Source organism: Capricornis sumatraensis, chromosome 4, assembly GCF_032405125.1.
Source record: "Capricornis sumatraensis isolate serow.1 chromosome 4, serow.2, whole genome shotgun sequence".
Classification (NCBI taxonomy): Eukaryota; Metazoa; Chordata; class Mammalia; order Artiodactyla; family Bovidae; genus Capricornis; species Capricornis sumatraensis.
Genome location: NC_091072.1, coordinates 163,477,962 through 163,498,666, shown reverse-complemented (window position 1 = coordinate 163,498,666; position 20,705 = coordinate 163,477,962). Strand labels below are relative to the sequence as shown.

Genomic DNA, 20,705 nt, shown 5'->3' with positions numbered 1-20,705 from the left:
CAAGAATAGTGAAGTGGTTTGCCATTCCCTTCTCCAGTGGGCCATATTTGTCAGAACTCTCCACCGTGACCCGTCCGTCTTGGGTGGCCCCACACGGCATTGCTCATAGTTTCACTGATTTAGACAAGGCTGTGGTCCATGTGCGGAGAAGGCAATGGCAATCCACTCCAGTACTCTTGCCTGGAAACTCCCATGGATGGAGGAACCTGGTAGGCTGCAGTCCATGGGGTCGCGAAGAGTTGGACACGACTGAGTGACTTCACTTTCAACTTTCACGTGAATGCATTGGAGAAGGAAATGGCAACCCACTCCAGTTCTCTCGCCTGGAGAATCCCAGGGACGGAGGAACCTGGTGGGCTGCCGTCTATGGGGTTGCACAGAGTCGGACACGACTGAAGCGACTTAGCAGCAGCAGCAGCAGCAGTGGTCCATGTGATCAGTTTGGTTAGTTTTCTGTGATTGTAGTTTTTCATTCTGTCTGCCCTCTGATGGATGAGGATAAGAGGCTTGTGGAAGCTTCCTGATGGACGCACTGGCTGAGGGGGAAACTGGGTCTTGTTCTGATGGGCGGGGCCATGCTCAGTTCACTTCAGTTCAGTTGCCCAGTCGTGTCTGACTCTTTGCAACCTCATGGACCGCAGCACACCAGGCTTCCCTCTCCATCACCAACTCCCAGAGCTTGCTCAAACTTAAGCCCATCGAGTCAGTGATGCCATCCAACCATCTCATCCTCTGTTGTCCCCTACTCCTGCCTTCAATCTTTCCCAGCATCAGAGTTTTTTCCAGTGAGTCAGTTCTTCATATCAGGTGGCCAAACTATTGGAGTTTCAGCTTCAGCATCAGTCCTTCCAATGAATATTCAGGACTGACTTCCTTTAGGATGGACTGGTTGGATCTCCTTGCAGACCAAGGGACTCTCAAGAGTCTTCTCCAACACCACAGTTCAGAAGCATCAATTCTTCAGCGCTCAGCTTTCTTTATAGTCCAACTCTCACATCTGTACATGACCACAGGAAAAACCATAGCTTTGACTATATGGACCTTTGTCTGTAAAGTAATTCTTCTGCTTTTTAATATGCTGTCAAAGTTGGTCATAACTTTTCTTCCAAGGAGCAAGGGTCTTTTAATTTCATGGCTGCAATCACCATCTGCAGTGATTTTGGAGCCCCCCAAAATAAAGTCTGTCACTGTTTCCATTGTTTCCCCGTCTATTTGCCATAAAGTGATGGGACTGGATGCCGTGATCTTCATTTTTTGAATGTTGAGTTTTAAGCCAACTTCTTCACACTCTCCTTTAATTTTCACCAAGAGGATCTTTAGCTCTTCTTCGCTTTGTGCCATAAAGGGTAGTGTCATCTGTGTATCTGAGGTTATTGATATTTCTTCCGGCAATCTTAATTCCAGCTTGTGCTTCATCCAGCCCAGCGTTTCTCATGATGTACTCTTCATATAAGTTAAATAATCAGGGTGACAGTATACAGCCTTGATGTATTCCTTTCCCAATTTGGAACCAGTCTGTTATTCCATGTCCCGTTCTAACTGTTGCTTCTTGACCTGAATACAGATTTCTCAGGAGGCAGGTGAGGTGGTCTGGTATTCCCACCTCTTCAATAATTTTCCATAGTTTGTTGTGATCCACACAGTCAACGGCTTTGGCATAGTCCATAAAGCAGAAGTATACGTTTTTCTGGAACTCTCTTGCTTTTTCTGTGATCCAGCAGATGTTGGCAATTTGATCTCTGGTTCCTCTGCCTTTTCTAAATCAAGCTTGAACATATGGAAATTCTTGGTTCATGTACTGTTGAAGCCTGGCTTGGAGAATTTTGAGCATTACTTTGCTATGGTGTGAGATGAGTGTGGTTGTGCAGTAGTTTGAGCATTCTTTGACATTACCTTTCTTTGGGATTGGAATGAAAACTGACCTTTTCCAGTCCTGTGGCCACTGCTGAGTTTTCCAAATTTGCTGGCATGTTGAGTGCAGCACTTTAACAGCATCATCTTTTAAGATTTGAAATAGCTCAGCTGGAATTCCATCACCTCCACTAGCTTTGTTCATAGTGATGCTTCCTAAGGCCCACTTGACTTCAGGCTGCAGGATGTCTGGCTCTAGGGGAGTGATCACACCATCGTGGTTATCTTGGTCATGAAGATCTTTTTTGTACAGTTCTTCTGTGTATTCTTGCCACCTCTTCTTAATATCTTCTGCTTCTGTTAGGTCCCTACCGTTTCTGTCCTTTATTGTGCCCACCTTTGCATGAAATGTTCCCTTGGTATCTCTAATTTTCTTGAAGAGATTTCTAGTCTTTCCCATTCTGTGTTTTCCTCTGTGTTTCCAAATTTCTTTGCACTGGGGAAGGCTTTCTTATCTCTCCTTGCTATGGAGCCATGCTCAGTAAGTCTAATCCAATTTTCTGTTGATGGGCGGGACTGTGTTCCTTGTTGTTTGACCTGAGGCCAAACTATGGTGGAGGCAATGAAGACAATGGCGCCTCCTTCAAAAGGTCCCATGCAGGCACTGCCACACTCAGCGCCCCCGACCCTGCAGCAGGCCGGCGCCGACCCACGCCTCCCCAGAGACGCCTGGACCCTCCCGGGCAAGTCTGGGTCAGTCTCTTGTGGGGTCGCTGCTCCTTTCTCCTGGGTCCTGGTGTGTACCAGGTTCTGTGTGTGCCCTCCAAGAGTCTGTGCCCCCAGTCCTGTGTAAGCTCTGTAATCAAATCCCATTGACCTCCAAACTCAAATTCCCTGGATGTTCTCAGTCCTTTTGCCAGACCCCCAGGTTGGGAAATCTGTTGTGGGTCCTAGAACTGTTTTACCAGTGTGAGAATTTATTTGGTATAACTGTTCTGCAGTTTGTGGGTCGTCTGCTTGGCAGCTCTTTGGTGGAGTTAATGGCGACCTCCTCCAAGAGGGCTTATGCCACAGGCTGTGTGACCCAGGTCTGCTGCACCCAGGGCCCCTGCCCCTGCGGCAGGCCGCTGCTGAGCCGCACCTTTGCAGGAGACACTCAGACACTCAGAGGCAGGTCTGGTTCAGTCTCTGTGAGGTCTCTGGGTCCTGGTGTGCACAAGGTTTTTGTCTGAGCCCTTCAAGCATCTCTGGCGGGTGTGCGGTTTGATTCTAAATGCGATTTTGCCCCTTCTACCTTCTTGCTGGGGCTTCTTCTTTGCCCTTGGATATGGGATATCTTTTTTTTTGGTGGGATCTCCTGTCGACAATTGTTCAGCAGCGAGTTGTAATTTTGGAGTTCTCACAAGAGAAGATGAGCGCACATCCTTCTACTCCATCAATGAACAGTATGAAAGGGCAAAAAGATATGACACTGAAAGAGGAACTCCCCACATCGGTAGGTGCCCAATATGCTACTGGAGGTCAGTGGAGAAATAACTCCAGAAAGAATGAAGGGATGGAGCCAAAGCAAAAACAATGCCCAATTGTGGATGTGACTGGTGATGGAAGCAAGGTCCAATGCTGTAAAGAGCAGTATTGCATAGGAACCTGGAATGTTAGGTTCATGAATCAAGGCAAATTGGAAATGGTCAAACAGGAGATGGCAAGACTAAACATCAACATTTTAGGAATCAGTGAACTAAAATGGACTGGAATGGGTGAGTTTAACTCAGATGACCATTGTATCTACTACTGCAGGCAGGAATCCCTCAGAAGAAATGGAGTAGCCATCATTGTCAACAGAAGAGTCCCAAATGCAGTACTTGGATGCAATCTCAAAAACGACAGAATGATCTCTGTTCGTTTCCAAGGCAAACCATTCATTATCACAGTTATCCAAGTCTATGCCCCAACCAGTAACTCTGAAGAAGCTGAAGTTGAACAGTTCTATGAAGACCTACAAGACCTTCTAGAACTAACACCCCCAAAAGATGTCCTTTTCATCATAGGGGACTGGAATGCAAAAGTAGGAAGTCAAGAAACACCTGGAGTAACAGGCAAATTTAGCCTTGGAATACGGAATAAAGCAGGGCAAAGGCTAATAGAGTTTGGCCAAGAGAACACACTGGTGATAGCAAACACCCTCTTCCAACAACACAAGAGAAGACTCTACACATGGACATCACCAGATGGTCGACACCGAAATCAGATTGATTATATTCTTTGCAGCCAAAGATGGAGAAGCACTATACAGTCAGCAAAAACAAGACCGGGAGCTGACTGTGGCTCAGATCATGAACTCCTTATTGCCAAATTCAGACTGAAATTAAAGAAAGTGGAGAAAAACAATAGACCATTCAGGTATGAAAGTGAAAGTGAAGTCGCTCAGTCATGTCCAATTCTTTGCGACCCCGTGGACTGTAGACCACCAGGCTCCTCCGTCCATGGGATTCTCCAGGCAACAATACTGGAGTGGGTTGCTATTTCCTTCTCCAGGGGATCTTCCCGACCCTGGATGGTGCACTCTTTGCAAACTCTTTTATAGACTGTGACCTGCCAGGCTTTCCTGTCAAGGAGGGGGTTTTCCAGGCAAGAATACTGGAGCATATTGGCCAATACTGGTGGCCATACCCTTCTAGAGCGCTGTATTTCCTGCTGCCCTAGCCACCAACCCCCCTGAGTACCTGGTGCTGCCAGAACCCCTGTGACCCAAGCAGCGGCACCACCTCCGCACCTGGCCCTCACAGGGGCAAACCCAAATCCTCCAGGGCAGCCTCAGGAGCAAACCCCAGTGGATGACACACATGCAGAGGTGGAAATAAAACCACAGTTGAAACCCAGGGGCAGTGTGGCTAAGGAAGAAAGACCCAAAACCTTCCCACCAGCTGGGCAAGCTGCAGATTAAATCCACACGATCAGCTAGGCAGACTCTGTGTCTGGAATATAAAAAAGGTCACTGAGAGCTCCCACACAAGAAAATGCACTAGTTCTGATGCCTGTGAACATTGGAAGCAAGAACACAGAGGACTAGGGCCAGATTAGAATCTGAGCAGCCCCCGCAGCAGGTCCAGGGATCAGCAGGGTGTTGGAGGGCATCCTAGGAGGTGAGGTGGACTGTGACTCCCTGCAAGGGAAAGGACTCTGACAGCACTGACTCAAGAAAAACATTTACTATTCTTATGTTTTGACTTGTTCTGTAGGTTCTTTTGGATTTTTTTTCTTTTTTTTTCCCCTTTTCCCCCGTCTCTGTTGTAGTTGTTAATTCTATTGGCACTATGAAATCTAAGCTTTTGAGCTTTTTTTTTCTTTTTTTTCTCAGTCACATTTTTTACTGTTGTTATAAACCTCTGCCTCTATATTGGGCTTTTGCAGTTCTGGGGAGTTGGGTTTGTTGTTTTTTTTTTTTCTCCTTTTCTCTTTTTTTAAATTTTAATTTTTTTAACCTACTATTATTTTTTCTACATTTATTCCTTTGTTTGCCTTTCCTACTGTTCTTTCCCCCTTGCAGTTAATCTTTATATATGTAAATCTTCTTAATCTACCCCTATTTAAACTTGCATATCCTTTCTGTTCTTTCTTTCCTTTCGTCTCAACATATTTGTTAGTTTTGTTTCCATTGCTCTATTCCCCACTCAGTACCTTGCTTTTGTTCTGTTTTCCAGTTTCTGCTTTAGTTAGTTTTGGTCTTAGCTGGTAAATATACTTTTTGATTTCCTTTGTTTGCTGGGTCAATCAGTTGTACTTTAGTTTCGTTGGACTGTTTTGACGTTGCTCATGGGTGTATATGTGTACGTGTATATTCCATTATTTTAATTATCATCTGCCTGATTTTGTAGCTGCTGTTTGTCTGGAGTTCATCTTTGGTTTCTTGTTTTTGGATATTTACTTTAATCTCACTTAATGCCATAACAAACCACTTGTGGAATCTTCGTTCCTGACCTTAGATCAAGCCCTGAGCCTTTGGAGTGGGAGCACTGACTCCAAGACCCTGGATGACCAGAGAACTGACCCCAGGGAGGATCAGATAGTGAGAACTCACACAAGGGAAACCACTGGAATACGAGACCCGGCATCACCCAGCCACCAGCAGCACCCTGTGCAGGACACGCATCTAAACACCAAACAAAATAAAAATGCAAACCCAACCATCAGCAGACAGGATTAGCACCTCACTCAGCCTTGCCCATCAGAGGAAAAGCAAGGAAGCGAAAACTCAGCCCCAATCTCACCCTATACGAAGCTCACACAAACCGCTGGACCAACCTCAGAAGGGCAGACACCAAAAGGTAGAAAGAATTCAGCCTTGAAGCCTGGGAAAAGGAGACCTCAAACACAATAATTTTTAAAAATAATAATGAAAAGGCAGAGAAATACTACACAAATGAGGGAACAAACTAGAAACACAGGAGTCCAAATAAATGAAGAGGAAATAGGCAAACTACCTGAAAAAGAATTCAGAATAATGATAGTAAAGATGATCAAAAACCTTGAAAGCAAAATGGAGAAAATGCAAGAATCAATTAACAAAGACCTGGAAGAATTAAAGAATAAACATGCAGAGACAAACAGCACAATTACTGAAATTAAAAATACTCTAGAAGGAATCAATAGCAGAATATCCGAAGCAGAACGAATCAGTGAGCTGGAAGATAAAGTGGTAGAAATGACTTCTGAAGAGCAGAATAAAGTAAAAAGAATGAAAAGAGCTGAGGGTAGTCTCAGAGACCTCTGGGACAATATCAAACGCACCAACATTCGAATTATAGGGGTCCCAGAAGGAGAAGAGAAAAAGAAAGGGTGTGAGAAAATTTTTGAAGAGATTATAGTTGAAAATTTCCCCAACGTGGGAAAGGAAATAGTCAATCAAGTCCAAGAGGCACAAACAGTCCCATTCAGGATAAACCCAAGGAGAAACACGCCAAGACACATGCTAATCAAGATAACAGACTAAACACAAAGAAAGAATATTAAAAGCAGCAAGGGTGAAGCAACAAGTACATACAAGGGAAACTCCATAGGCTTAACAGCTGGTCTTTCAGCAGAAACTCTGCAGGCCAGAAGGGAATGGCAGGGTATATTTAAAGTACTGAAAGGGAAAATTCTACAACCAAGATTACTGTACCTGGCAAGGATCTCATTCAAAATGACGGAGAAATAAAAAGCTTTTCAGACAAGCAAAAGTTCAGAGAATTCAGTATCACCAAACCAGCTTTACAACAAATGTTGAAGAGACTTATATAATCAAGAAATACGAGAGAAGAAAAAAGATCTATAACATCAATCCCCCATAATTAAGAAAATGGCAATAGGAACATACATATCAATAATTGCTTTAAATGTAAATGGATTAAATGCTGAAACCAAAAGACACAGACTGGCTGAATGGATACAAAAACAAGACCCATACATATGCTGTCTACAAGAAACCCACTTCAGACCTAAAGACACATATAGACTGAAAGTGAGAGGATAGAAAAATATATTCCATGCAAATGGGAAGCAAAGGAAAGCTGGAGTAGCAATCCTCATATCAGACAAAATAGACCTTAAATAAGATTACAAGAGATAAGAATGGACACTACATAATGATCAAGGGATCAATCCAAGAGGAAGACATAACAATTGTAAATATCTATGCACCCAACATGGAAGCAGCTCAATACATATGACAGACGCTAACAGACGTAAAAGGAGGAATCAACAGTAACACAATAACAGTAGGAGACTTTAAGACCCCGCTCCCACCAACGGACAGATCATCAAAGCAGAAAATGAATAAGGAAACACGTCTTAAGTGATACATTAGATGAGGTGGATCTCATTGATATCTTCGGGACATCCCATCAAATGCAGACGAATTCACCTTCTTCTCAAGGGCACATGGAACATTCTCCAGGATAGACCACCTCTTGGGTCACAAATCGAACCTCAGTAAATTTAAGAAAACTGAAATCGTATCAGGCATCTTCTCTGACCACGCCGTGAGACTAGATATCAATCACAGGAAAAAACTAAGAAACACAAACACACGGAGGTTCAACAACACGTTTCTAAATAACTGACGTGTCACTGAAGAAATCAAAAGGGAAATAAAAAAATTTCTAGAAGCAAATGACCATGAAAACACGACAACTCAAAACTGATGGGATGTAGCAAAAGCAGTCCTAAGAGGGAAGCTTATAGCAACACAATCCCACCCCAAGAAACAAGAAAAACATCAAACAGACAGACTAACTTTACACCTAACACAACGCGGAAAAGAAGAACAAAAATCCCAAAATTAGTAGAAGGAAAGAAATCATAAAGATCCAAGCAGAAATAAATGAAAAAGAAATGAAAGAAACAATAGTAGAGATCAATAAAACTAAAATCTGGTTCTTTGAGAAGATAAACAAAATTGACAAACCCTTAGCCAGACTCATCAAGAGAAAAAGAGAGAAGAATCAAATCAACAAAATTAGAAACGAAGGAGAGGTTACAACAGACAGTGCAGAAATACAAAGGATGATAAGAGACTATTGTGAACAGCTATATGGCAATAAAATGGATAACCTGGAAGAAATGGACAGATTCTTAGATAAGTTCAGTCTTCCAAGACTGAACCAGGAAGAATTGAATATTATGAATAAGCCACTTACAAGTATTGAAATTGAAGCTGTGATCAAAAGTCTCCCCAAAAACCAAAGCCCAGGACCAGATGGCTTCACAAGAGAATTCTATCAAGCATCCTTCTGAAACTCTTTCAAAAAATTGCAGAGGAAGGAACACTTCCAAACTCATTCTACGAGGCCACCATCACCCTGATACCAAACCCAGACAAAGACAACACACAAACAAGAAAACTACAGGCCAATGTCACTGGTGAACAGAGATGCCAAAATCCTCAACAAAATTTTAGCAAACAGAATTCAGCAACACATCAAAAAGCTCAGACAGCATGATCAGTTGGGTTTACTTCAGAAATACAAGGATTCCTCAATATACACAAATCAATCAATGTGATACACCAGAGTAACAAATTGAAAGATAAAAACCATATAATTATCTCAATAGATGCAGAAAAAGCCTTTGACAAAATTCAGCACCCATTTATGATTAAAACTCTTCAAAAATGGGCATAGAAGAAACCTACCTCAACATAGTAACGGCCATATATGATAAGCCTACAGCAAACATTACTGTCAGTGGTGAAAAACTGAAAGCATCGCCCCTAAGATCAGGAACAAGACAAGGGTGTCCACTTTCTCCACTGTTATTCAACATAGTTCTGGAAGTCTTAGCTACAGCAATCAGAGAAGAAAAAGAAATAAAAGGAATCCAGATCGGAAAAGAAGTAAAGCGCTCACTGTTTGCAGATGGCATGATACTGTACATAGAAAACCCTAAAGATAGTATCGGAAAATTACTAGAGCTAATCAGTGAATTTAGCAAAGTTGCAGGATACAAAATCAATACACAGAAATCACTTGCATCTCTAATACTAACAATGAAAAATCGGAAAAAGAAATTAAGGAATCAGTCCCATTCACCGTTGCAACAAAAAGAATTAAATATCTAGGAATAAACTTACCTAAGGAGACAAAAGAACTGTATACAGAAAATTATAAGACACTGATGAAAGAAATCAAAGATGATATAAGCAGATGGAAAGGTATTCCATGTTCCTGGGTAGGAAGAATCAATATTGTGAAAATGACTATACTACCAAATGCAATCCACAGATTCAATGCACTCTCTATCAAATTACCAATGGCATTTTTCACAGAACTAGAACAAAAAATTCCACAATTCATACAGAAACACAAAAGACCCCAAATAGCCAAGGCAGTCTTGAGAAAGAAGAATGGAGCTGGAGGAATCAAGCTTCCTGACTTCAGGTTATACTACAAAGCTACAGTCATCAAGACAGTATGGTACTGGCACAAAAATGGAAATATAGACCAATGGAACAAGATAGAAAGCCCAGAAATAAACCCATGCACCTATGGGCACCTTCTTTTTGACAAAAGAGGCAAGAATATACAATGGGGCAAGGACAGCCCCTTCAATAAATGGCACTGAGAAAACTGGACAGCTACACGTAAAAGAATGAAATTAGAACACTTCCTAACACTGTACACATAGCTAAACTCAAAATGGATTAAAGACCTAAATGTAAGACCAGAAGTTATAAAACTCTTAGGGGAAAACATAGGCAGAACACTCAATGACAGAAATCAAAGCTTGATCCTCTATGACCCACCTCCTAGAGCAATGGAAATAAAACCAAAAGTAAACAAGTGGGACCTGATTAAACTTGAAAGGTTTTGCACAGCAAAGGAAACGATAAGCAAGGTGAAAAGACAAGCCTCAGAATGGGAGAAAATAATAGCAACTGAAACAACTGACAGGGGATTAATTTCCAAAATATACAAGCAGCTCATACAACTCAATGCCAGGAAAACAAACAGCCCAATCAAAAAGTGGGGAAAAGACCTAAACAGACATTTCTCCAAAGAAGACATGCAGGTGGCTAACAAACACATGAAAAGATGCTCAACATCACTCATTATTAGAGAAATGCAAATCAAAACCACAGTGAGATACCACCTCACACCGGTCAGAATGGCCATCATCAAAAAGTCTACAGACAATAAATGCTGGAGAGGGCGTGGAGAAAAGGGAATGGTCTTGCACTGTTGGTGGGAATGTAAATTGATACAGCCGCTATGGAAGATGATACGGAGATTCCTTAAAGAACTAAGAAAAACCACCATATGACCCAGCAATCCCACTCCTAGGCATATACCCTGAGGAAACCAGGGTTGAAAAAGACACATGTATCCCATTGTTCATTGCAGCACCATTTACAATAGCTAGAACATGGAAGCAACCTAGATGCCCATCGAGGGATGAATGGATAAAGAAGTCGTGGTGCACATACACAATGGAGTATTACTCAGCCATAAAAAAGAACACATTTGAGTCAGTTCTAATGAGGTGGATGAACCTAGAATCTATTATACAGAGTGAAGTGAGTCAGAGAGAGAAAGATAAATACCATATTCTAACGCACATATACAGAATCTAGAAACATGGTTCTGAAGAATTTATTTACAGGGCAACAGTGGAGAAACAGACAGAGAACAGACTTATGGAGATGGAGAGAGGGGAGGAGAGGGTGAGATGTGCAGAAAGAGTAACATGGAAACTTACATTACTGTATGTAAGATAGACAGCCAATGGGAATTTGCTATATGGCTCAGGAAACTCAAACAGGGCTCTGTATCAACCTAGAGGGGTGGGATGGGGAGGCAGATGGGAGGGAGGTTCAAAAGGCAGGGGATATATGTACACCTATGGCTGATACATGTTGAGGTTTGACAGAAAACAGTAAAATTCTGTAAAGCAGTTATCCTTCAACAACAACAAAAAAGGCAGAGGAACCAGAGATTAAATTGCCAACACCCATTGGATCATAGGAAAAGCAAGAGAGTTCCAGAAAAACATCTACTTCTGCTTTATTGACTATGTCTAATCCTTTGACTACTTGGATCACAACAAATTGTGAAAAATTCTTAGAGATGGGAATACCAGACCACCTCACCTGCCTCCTGAGGAATCTGTATGCAGGTCAAGAAGCAACAGTTAGAACTGGACATGGAACAACAGACTGGTTCCAAATTGGGAAAGGAGTATGTCAAGGCTGTATCTTGTCACCCTGCTTATTTAACTTCTATGCAGAATACAGCATGTGAAATGCCAGGCTGGATGAAGTACAAGCTAGAGTCAGGACTGCAGGGAGAAATATCAATAACCTCAGATACACAGAAGGCACCACCCTTATGGCAGAAAGTGAAGAAGAACTAAAGAGCCTCTTGATGAAAGTGAAAGAGAAAAGTGAGAAAGTTGACTTAAAACTCAACATTCAGAAAACGAAGATCATGGCATCTGGTCCCATCACTTCATGGCAAATAGATGGGAAAACAATGGAAACAGTGAGAGACTATTTTTCTGGGCTCCAAAATCACTGCAGATGGTGCTTGCAGCCATAAAATTAAAAGACACTTGTTTCTTGAAAGAAAAGTTATGACCAACCTAGACAGCATATTAAAAAGCAGAGACATTACTTTACTGACAAAGGTCCGTCTAGTCAAAGCTCTGGTTTTTCCAGTAGTCATGTGTGGATGTGAGAGTTGGACCATGAAGAAAGCTGAGTGCCGAAGAATTGATGCTTTTGAACTGTGGTGTTGGAGAAGACTCTTGAGAGTCCCCTGGACTGCGAAGAGATCCAACCAGTCCATCCTAAGGGAAATCAGTCCTGAATATTCATTGAAAGGACTGATGTTGAAGCTGAAACTCCAATCCTTTGGCCACCTGATGCAAAGAACTGAGTCATTGAAAAAGACCCCGATACTGGGATTGAAGACAGAAGGAGAAGAGGACGACAGAGGATGAGATGGGTGGATAGCATCATTGACTCGATGGGCATGAATTTGAGCAAACTCCAGGAGCTGGTGATGGACGGGGAAGCGTGGTGTGCTGCAGTCCATGGGGTCACAAAGAGTTGGACACGACTGAGCGACTGAACTGAACTGACCATGTCAAATCTACTGATCATTTTAAGGAGAACTGACAGCCTCATGATTCTGAGACTCCCAATCTACCCACTTGATCTATCTTGACATTTATTTACATACTATATTCTTTAGTTTTCCTAAGCAATATTTTTAGGGTGGATTTTTTTCTCATCAAATGAATTCCTATGTATCAGATGTATTTTCTATACTTTTATACATGTATTTTTTATCAATTGACTTTGCTACTTTAATAAATGGTGGGTTTTAATCTTTTTCTCTTCTCTTGGTGAGAACGTTTACTGTCCGTGACACCAGCTTTGTGGTCAGCTGTGGCCGCCAGGTCTCACGTATGGTCCTCAGGCGTCACCCACCTGCCAGCTGAGTGCTTGCCTCCCTCTCCCCACCGCCCAGGGCTCCCTCCTGGCAGCCACCTTTCTCTCTGTTCCTGTGAGTTTGAGTTATTTAAGATTCTACATATGAATGATATAAATGGTGTTTTAAAATTTATTTCCCAATTATTTGTGCCAATGTGTCAACACCCCCGCAGCTCTTGCACGCTGCCCCTGCAGCCCACCTCCTGCAGGGCTCCCCAGCAGCGTCCATCTGCCTCCCTTTCCAGTCTGTCCACCTTGTCCTGGTTCCTGCCCCCCTGTACTGAGGGGAGCAGGCAGGAGTCCACTAACGAGGCCGGAGTAAGGTTCCCACAAACACACGCTCTCAAACAGAGGACACTGCTTGTTGGCTGGGGGTGGTTTTCTTTTCTCTGTTTATCATCCATGACACAGGAGCTGCACCATTCCCCCTGAATCTCCGGAGATGGTCGTGTCACTCTGCTCGTATGAGTGGCATCCATCCCCGCAGGACTGGGAGGCGGACCTTGTCTTCCTTCGTCATCTCTCAAAGTCTGCAGAATGAGAGGTGTTTCACTTTATTTCTAGCATCGCCACCCCCACTGCCATCAGGGAGTGTCGCCGGGGTCTGCGGCTGTTTCCAGCTTCTCGGAGAACCAGCCTGCGGCTTTGCTGAACCTCCGCTTTGCTCCCCTAGCTCTGGCGCCTGCGGTTTTATTTGTCTCCCTACAGAGGTATATGCATGGGCTTCCCGTGTGGCTCAGCTGGTAAAGAATCCGCCCATGGTGCGGGGGACCTGGGTTCCATCCCTGGCTTGGGAAGATCCCCTGGAGAAGGGAACGGCTACCCGCTCCAGTAGTCTGGCCTGGAGAATTCCATGGACTGTATAGTCCATGGGGTTTCGAAGAGTCAGACGCAACTGAGCGACTTTCACTCACTTGGTGTGTGCACATATACATATTTAATTGGGGTGTAATTGCTTTAAGACGTTGGTCTCTGCTGTACAAGGAGGTGACTCAGCCATGTGTATGCTCGTGTCCCCTCCCTCATGGACCTCCCTCCCCCCGCCCCGTCCCACTCCTCTCGGTCACCAAAGAGCAGTGAGCTGAGCCCCTGTGCTGCACAGCAGCTTCCCACCGGCTATTTAATGTTTCCAAATCAAGCAACCAACAGTGGATTAATCTCCAAAATATACAAACAGCTCATGCAGCTCAACATTAAAAAATAAACAAGCAAGCAACCCAACCAAAAAATGGGCAGAAGGCCTAAGTATTTAGAAGTTGGTTGGATCTTAATATTTGGCATTTCTTCTTTTCAATACATGACAGGCAAGTCAAGGATGGCAATTACCCTTTATTTTCTACTTTAACTGTATCTGAAAATTTTTTAAATGTAGTGTTTGGGGTATTATTCAGATCAATATTTTCTAATTTTCAGTACAATTCTTTGATCTCTAGGTCATTTAGAAGTCGCTTTCAATACATTCACATCAGATTTTGTAAGCAGCCTGGATTTTTCTTGTCGGCATAATCGTGTTCTGACAAGAGCTGGGTCGCTGCAGCACCAGGCCTTCGCTGTGGGGCGTTGTGTTGGTGAAGACAGCGTGCTCCGCGCTTGTCGAGTACCGCAAGTGCGGCCGGGTCGTTCAGTGTGGCGTCCACACGTTTTATGCTCTTTCTGCTTTTTCTTATCTGCATGTCCCAAGTATAATGACGACCTGTGGGGACCCATCAGCTTCTTTTTTTTTTTTTTTTTTTTGAGGTTTTTTTTTTTTTTTCTTTACCATCAGCTTCTTATAATCCTGACAACTGTTGCTCTGCACTTCTTCAGACTCTGTTATTAATTTTATTTTGGCTAGAATTTTCTTGGGTGTATCTTTTCCTTTCAGTCACTCCCTGATCTTGGGTCTTACATATTTCTCTGCATAAAATCTGATTTTTTTTTTTTTTGAGTGAAAGTGGGTTTATTCTGGGAGAGGCACACCCAGTAAACAGAATGCAGTCCCATCTCAGAAGCCAGAGCACCGAAACCCTGAGTCCAAACTGGCCACTCTCCTAACCGGCGCATTTCACATTACGTCCTGTGAGATCGTCTGTGTACACAGACGGCATGGATTGTGCACACAGATTGCTCCAGAACAATAAACACCTGCTTGCCCACACATTTCTGAGGGCCAGGGATCCGAGAGGGCCCTAACCTTGTGGTCCAAGCCCCAGGTCTCACGTGAGGTTCGGTCAAGGCCGTGGCCGAGGCTGGGTCACGTGAAGGCTTGACTCGGGGGCGGGGGGTCCGATTTCCGAGGGTTCGCTCACCCGGACGAGGGCTGGAGGCCTCGTCCTCGCCTCACGGACCCTCCAAAGGGCCGCTTGAGTGCCCTCACGGCGGGTGGAGCATCTGCAGAACAAGAAATTCCAGACAGGCCCTGGAGTCACATCTTCTGTGGCTCAGCCTGAGAAGTCACACTGGGTCACTTCTACCATGTTCTGCTGGCCACAAGCCCAGCCTGATGTGACGTGAGGGGTCTGCCCGGGCCGGGGCGCAGGAGGCGGGGCTCCCCCGGGCGCCTTGGAGCCTCCCGCTCTCAGGACCTATCAGCTGACTGCGTCTGGTGTCTGTTTACCCTTCTCCAGCTCATGCTCCTCTTTCTCTTTGCCTTCTTTTCATTAATGCTTTTGCCATTTCAGTTTCTCCTCCTCCGGGTTTGGAGGTCACACACTGTTTCTGGGCTTTTAGCTGTTGCATAGAAATGACTGGGTTAATGCATGCTGAGGTTAACGTCTAAAGTTCCGAAAATCCTACTTTTATTCCCGCCCAGACAAGGCAGAGAACCTGCCTGCCAGCGCAGGAGACGTAAGAGACACAGGTTCACTCCCTGGGTCGGGAAGATCCCTCGGAGGAGGGCATGCCAACCCACTCCAGTGTTCTTGCCTGGAGACTCCCGTGGACAGGGGAGCCTGGCGGGCTGCAGTCCATGGGGTTGCAAAGAGTTGGACATGATGGAGCGACTTAGCAGCAGCAGGACAATACAGTGACCTTCAGGCTTGGAGACATTAGTACTGTGTGTTCAGACCACACAGCGGCTCTCCGCCCTACACCCTCCCCAGGTCTCAGACTGCCCCCACGGAAGCTCTCATCTCTCCTCTGTTTCGGACTCTCACCTTGACAGAGACAGGCTCTCTGCAGTGGGCGCCCAGCGGGGCCCTCTCAGCACCTTTCTCCTTGGCTGTCGCCGCTGCTCTCAGAGATACTCGGACAAGTGCACGGCTTTCCAGAAGCGAACTGTCTTACTTGCCTGCAAAATTTCCGACTGTTTTAAGGACGGGTCTGGGTATGGGGTTTTATTTGTATTTATTCAAACTGGAAATCTCCAAGCTTTATTAATCGGCACACTCGTGTCTTTAGTGGTTTATGAGAAGCGCTCGGCCTTTAACCCTTTGAGTGCCGCCTCCGTCCCGCCGCCTCTCTGTGCCTTGGGAGCTCGGGGGTGCTTGACCCCCTTCTCCACCCACCTCCTGTGTCCCTTCACCTCCCAGTAGCCTTCCGGTTTCCTGCGGGGCCACCCGCGTAGGCTCCTCCTCTGCCTTCCAGATCATTCTGTCCTCAGAGTCTAGAGCGCTGTGAGCCCCGTCCACTGAAAGGCTTTAGTTATTATAGACTCATTTTTTAGAAACGCTACTTTTTAATACATTTGGCCTTTCTTTATAATTCCTTTCCTTTGCCTGAAATCTCTACATCGCATTGAAATCATGTCGTGTTCTGTGTCTGATAATTTTATCAGCTTGTGAGGTCTTAGGTCACGTTCTGTTTCTGCCGGCACTCTCACATTTTATTAGGGACAAATCGTTTTCTTTAAGAAATGGATTGCGGCGAGTCTCTGCATTTCTTCCAGGATGCGGGCACGTCCCCTCAGAGAGCCTGTGTGCCCCGGCGGAACCCCATCCTCGAGCCCTCATCTTCCATCTCCTGAGCAAGGCCGCCGGCATCACTTTAAGCTCATAGTCTGAGGCTTGGTGCCCTCCGCACCCCGCCCCAAGCCCAGGGATGAGAACTTGTCACCAGGCCTGTTTCCTGTTTGGGACTAGCTCGGGGCAATCTCCCTGGGATTTCCAACCCCCCTGCTCAGCACCAAGAACACGCTCCCTGGGGCTGGGAAGGTGTGTTTTGGGCTCGCCCACGGTGTAATCTTTTGGGGTTGCCACTTTCTGAGGGGCAGGGTGTCTCTCACCCTCGTGGGGGTGGTCTTCTGCCCCCCACACCCCTGAAGCCTTGGAACCTCGAGCCCGGGTGGTCCTGGCCCACAGGGCTAACCCTGCAGACTTCGCCTGATTGCTTCTTGCTTTTCGTCTTTTGTTGCTTTTAAGAAGGTGTTTTTCCTGTTTCATAGTCAGTTCAGTCCAGTCGCCCAGTCGTGTCCGACTCTGCGACCCCGTGGACTGCAGCACGCCAGGCCTCCCTGTCCATCACCAACTCCCGGAGATTACTCAAACTCACGTCCATCAAGTCCGTGATGCCATCCAACCATCTCATCCTCTGTCGTCCCCTTACCCTCCTGCCTTCAATCTTTCCCACCGTCAGAGTCTTTTCCAAAGAGTCAGTTCAGGTTGCTGTTTTTTCCCAAAAGGACTCATCGGATCCAGAACACCAGCTCCTGAGTGGACACCCCCACTTTGGGCCCTCCACGCGCTCCCCTCACGCCCCCTCATTCACCCCAGGATGTGCAGCGCAGGGCTCTCCTGTGTCTCAGTGCTGCCCCCCTGCCAGCCCCTAACGGACAGCGCACCGCCCCTCTGCCCTGAGGGCTTGGCCCTTCCCGGGTCTGGCCTGGCCAGCCCACCCCCGTTAGGCCTGGACTGCACAGACCTGCCCCTTGGCCTCTGAGCCTGCTCCTCTGAAGACGGGGCCCCCGCACACCCCGAGGGACAGGCTAGCTCCCGTCCCTGGGGAGGCCCCGTCCCTGGGGAGGCCCCATTCCTGGGCTCAGGCTCAGCGCTGCTCCAGGCTCCGGGAAGTGGCGGGCTGCTTTGCATAGGAACCGGGCGGCCCCTCCCACCCCGCCTGCCCCTGGGGAGAAGTTACTCAGCCAGGCTACCAGCAGGGCTGCTGGTGGCTCCGGCTGGTGTGGCAGCTCAGCCCATGGCACCCCTGGGCTGGGCCCGAGGCCAGGAGAGCCTGGGGAAGCCCCCACGCCCTCGCCAGCCCACACGCAGGCTGCAGCCCGCCTGGAGCCGGCCTTGGCCCGGTAGCCCCAGGCTGAGTCACGGCAGGCGCGCTGGGGAGGGGTGAGTGCGCAGTGCGGGTCCCTGAGAAAGATCACAGATGCGGCTGCTGAGAGCAAGGACAGAGGCTGCGGGAGCCTCGCCCCTTGGCTCGCGTGTTGCAGGGGGGGGGGGGGGCGGGGGGAGGCCGGCGTCCAGCTTCTTGGAGGGCACTGACCCCACCTGCTGGCTGGCTCACGCCCCTGGTCTGTTGGAGGAACTGGAGAAATCCTGGAGAAACACCAGCACTCAGTGGGGCTCCAGGTGCCCAGGCTCTGCAGGGTGGGGCCGGAGGAGCGTGTCCTTCTGGAGGTCGTGGCCGCTGTCGGAGTGGCAGGGGAGGAGGCAGGATGGGGGTGGAGAGCCAAGGTCCCGCAGCCCCGTCCTGTGCCCACAGGGCCCTGGGGCCAACACCCGCGTGGCCAGCAGGCGTCCTCGGCCGGGCCTGCTAAGCGGGCCCTGCTCCCGAGGCTGGGCCCCAGGTGGGCTTTGGGGGGAGGCTCGTGGGTGCCAATGGGACTGTGCGCTCCAGCCATCTAGAGTGTGCTCATAACCTCCTAGGGGAGTCCCCGGGTTTGCTCACTGCCCCTAACTGGGACTCCTCTCCTGGGGCGGAGAAGATGAGCACAGGCCCCAGGGCCTCGCCCCCTGGCCTCGAGTGGAGGTCCCGGCTTTTCTGGGAGCGGGAAGCGAGTGGGCTTGGAAGCCAGCTGGGACTGACCTCCGGGGAGACCAGCGCCTCACACGGGGTGAGGGCTGCCCTGAGTGGGGCGAGTCCTAGGGGGGCACGCCCTGGGGCACAGAGTCTCAGAGATCCGTGAGTGTGCCCAGAGACGAGGTGCTGGGGCAGGGCCAGTGGGCCTGGTCTAGCGTGGCGGACGCCACTTCGCGGACTCACCGGAGCAGTCTGGAAGTTGGTGGGTGGCCTCGGGGGCGCGATAAGGCGCGGGCAGGCAGGGCCTGGTAGGTGGGCGTGGCCGGGGCTGGGTGGGTGCGATCCGGGCGGAGGGCGCCGTCCCCGGCGGTGGCGGGCTCAGTCTCAGGGCCCTCCTCACCCTCTCTCTCTGCTGCAGGGTTGCCAAGGGCCCTCCCAGCGCCCTGCCTGGTGTGCCGTGGCTCGCTGCTGCCCGCCGGTCCCTGCAAGCGCTGCCACTCCTTCTGTGCCGCCATCCTGCAGGGCGCCTCCTTCGTGCCCCTTGGCGACGAGCCGGGCAGCGGCCTGTGGACCCCGTGACGCCGAGCACCGTGGCCAGAGCGACGCGCCCGGAGCGACGCGCCCGGGCCCTGCGGCCTCCAGAACGTGGCTTGTTCCTTTGAAATCCTCCACGTAGATGCGGGACCTTGTATACAGAGCTATTTTAGCGAGCCTGTGCGCCCTCACCTTGGTATTTCTTCTGGAGCCTGGGCCCTGGCCGGCTGCCTGCACCCCAAGCCCACCTGCACCCCGGGCCCCGCTGCACCCCACCCTGTGCCACGTCCCCACGCCTCGCTCCCAGTCCGCACCCCTGCCCTGGGGGAGGCGGACCCTGCCCTGGGTGCCCCTGCCCAGGCGCCCTCCTCACTGGAGGGCGCCCTGTCCCCAGAGGCCCCTTGTTCACTCATTGATTCAACAAAAGCCTGGCTGTGCTGCTCCAGGTTCTCTGCACCCGAGCGTCTCCTTCCAACCCGGTGCTGAACGAGGGGGTGAAGGGGCGCCCGCACTAGGTCAGACCCCTCAGAGTCCACCGCAGGTGGCCTTTCGGGCCCCCGGGCCGTCCGTGGGCCGTGCAGGCTGCAGAGACCAGAGGCGGGTGAACCTCCGAAGCATCTCAGCTCAGGCTGGGGCGTCCCAGCCACCCGCGCCTGCAGGGGCTGGGGAGCCCCAGAGGACAAGGCCCCATCCCCACCACGCTTCTCCCCATGAAGCCACATGGTGGCTCCATTTCTGACCCCCTGCAGCCCCTCGGTACTGGCACGGCGTGCTCCGGACCCCAGGGGTGTTGGCCGGCAGGGGGGCCAGGACCGGGCCACGTGGGGCCTCCTCACTCCAGGAAGGGCCGGTGCCCATGGAGTCCCTGGGTGCACAGTCCCCACCTTCCCCCAGGTGAGAAAGCAGGTGGCAGCCTCGGGCTTTCACCGGCCTCAGGCTGGTCCTGCCCGCTCGGCCTGGTGGACAGTGGGCACACAACCCGTGGCCCTCCTGACCGGAGCCATCCGGCTGACCCAGGGAGCTCTGGCAGCCTGACTCAGAGGGGACCAGGCCAGGGACAGCGGGGGAACTAGCGCCTGGACTTCCTGGCCACCCCAGACGCCCCGGCCAACAGCTGACCTCACCCCACAGGAGACCACAGGTGAACACTGCCCAGACGGCTCCACCCGCCATCGGCTCTGCCTCCCAGCGGCGGGGGAGGGCAGCCCACAGCTGCTTCGGGCTGGGGCAGGGAGGCTGCGCAGTGGACTCTGGCTTCTGGGTGGGGTGGGGGCACAGGTGGCGGGGACCGTGGTCCTGGGTGATGTTTGCCGGCGGGCCCCACGCCGGGTTTCCCGTGTTGGTTCCTGCCTCTTGAGGCTCGAGTCCACAGCCCGTCTCAGGTCAGACGAGGGGGCGACAGGCAGGCGAGCAGCCAGGGCAGCCCTGGGGGTGCCCAGGGAGCCCGCCCAGGGGTGCTGCC

At 48.9% G+C, this 20,705-nt stretch overlaps 1 protein-coding gene across 1 annotated transcript in view; it reads left to right on the top strand.

The window, feature by feature from the left end:
• TTLL8 (tubulin tyrosine ligase like 8) overlaps window positions 1–19,288 on the top strand; it is a 60,339-nt gene extending 41,051 nt beyond the window's left edge. The window contains exon 16 of the mRNA XM_068971569.1: window positions 19,128–19,288. Coding sequence (XP_068827670.1) covers window positions 19,128–19,288 — 161 coding nt within the window. The remainder of the gene's footprint in view (window positions 1–19,127) is intronic.
• The last annotated feature ends 1,417 nt before the right edge of the window (window positions 19,289–20,705 follow it).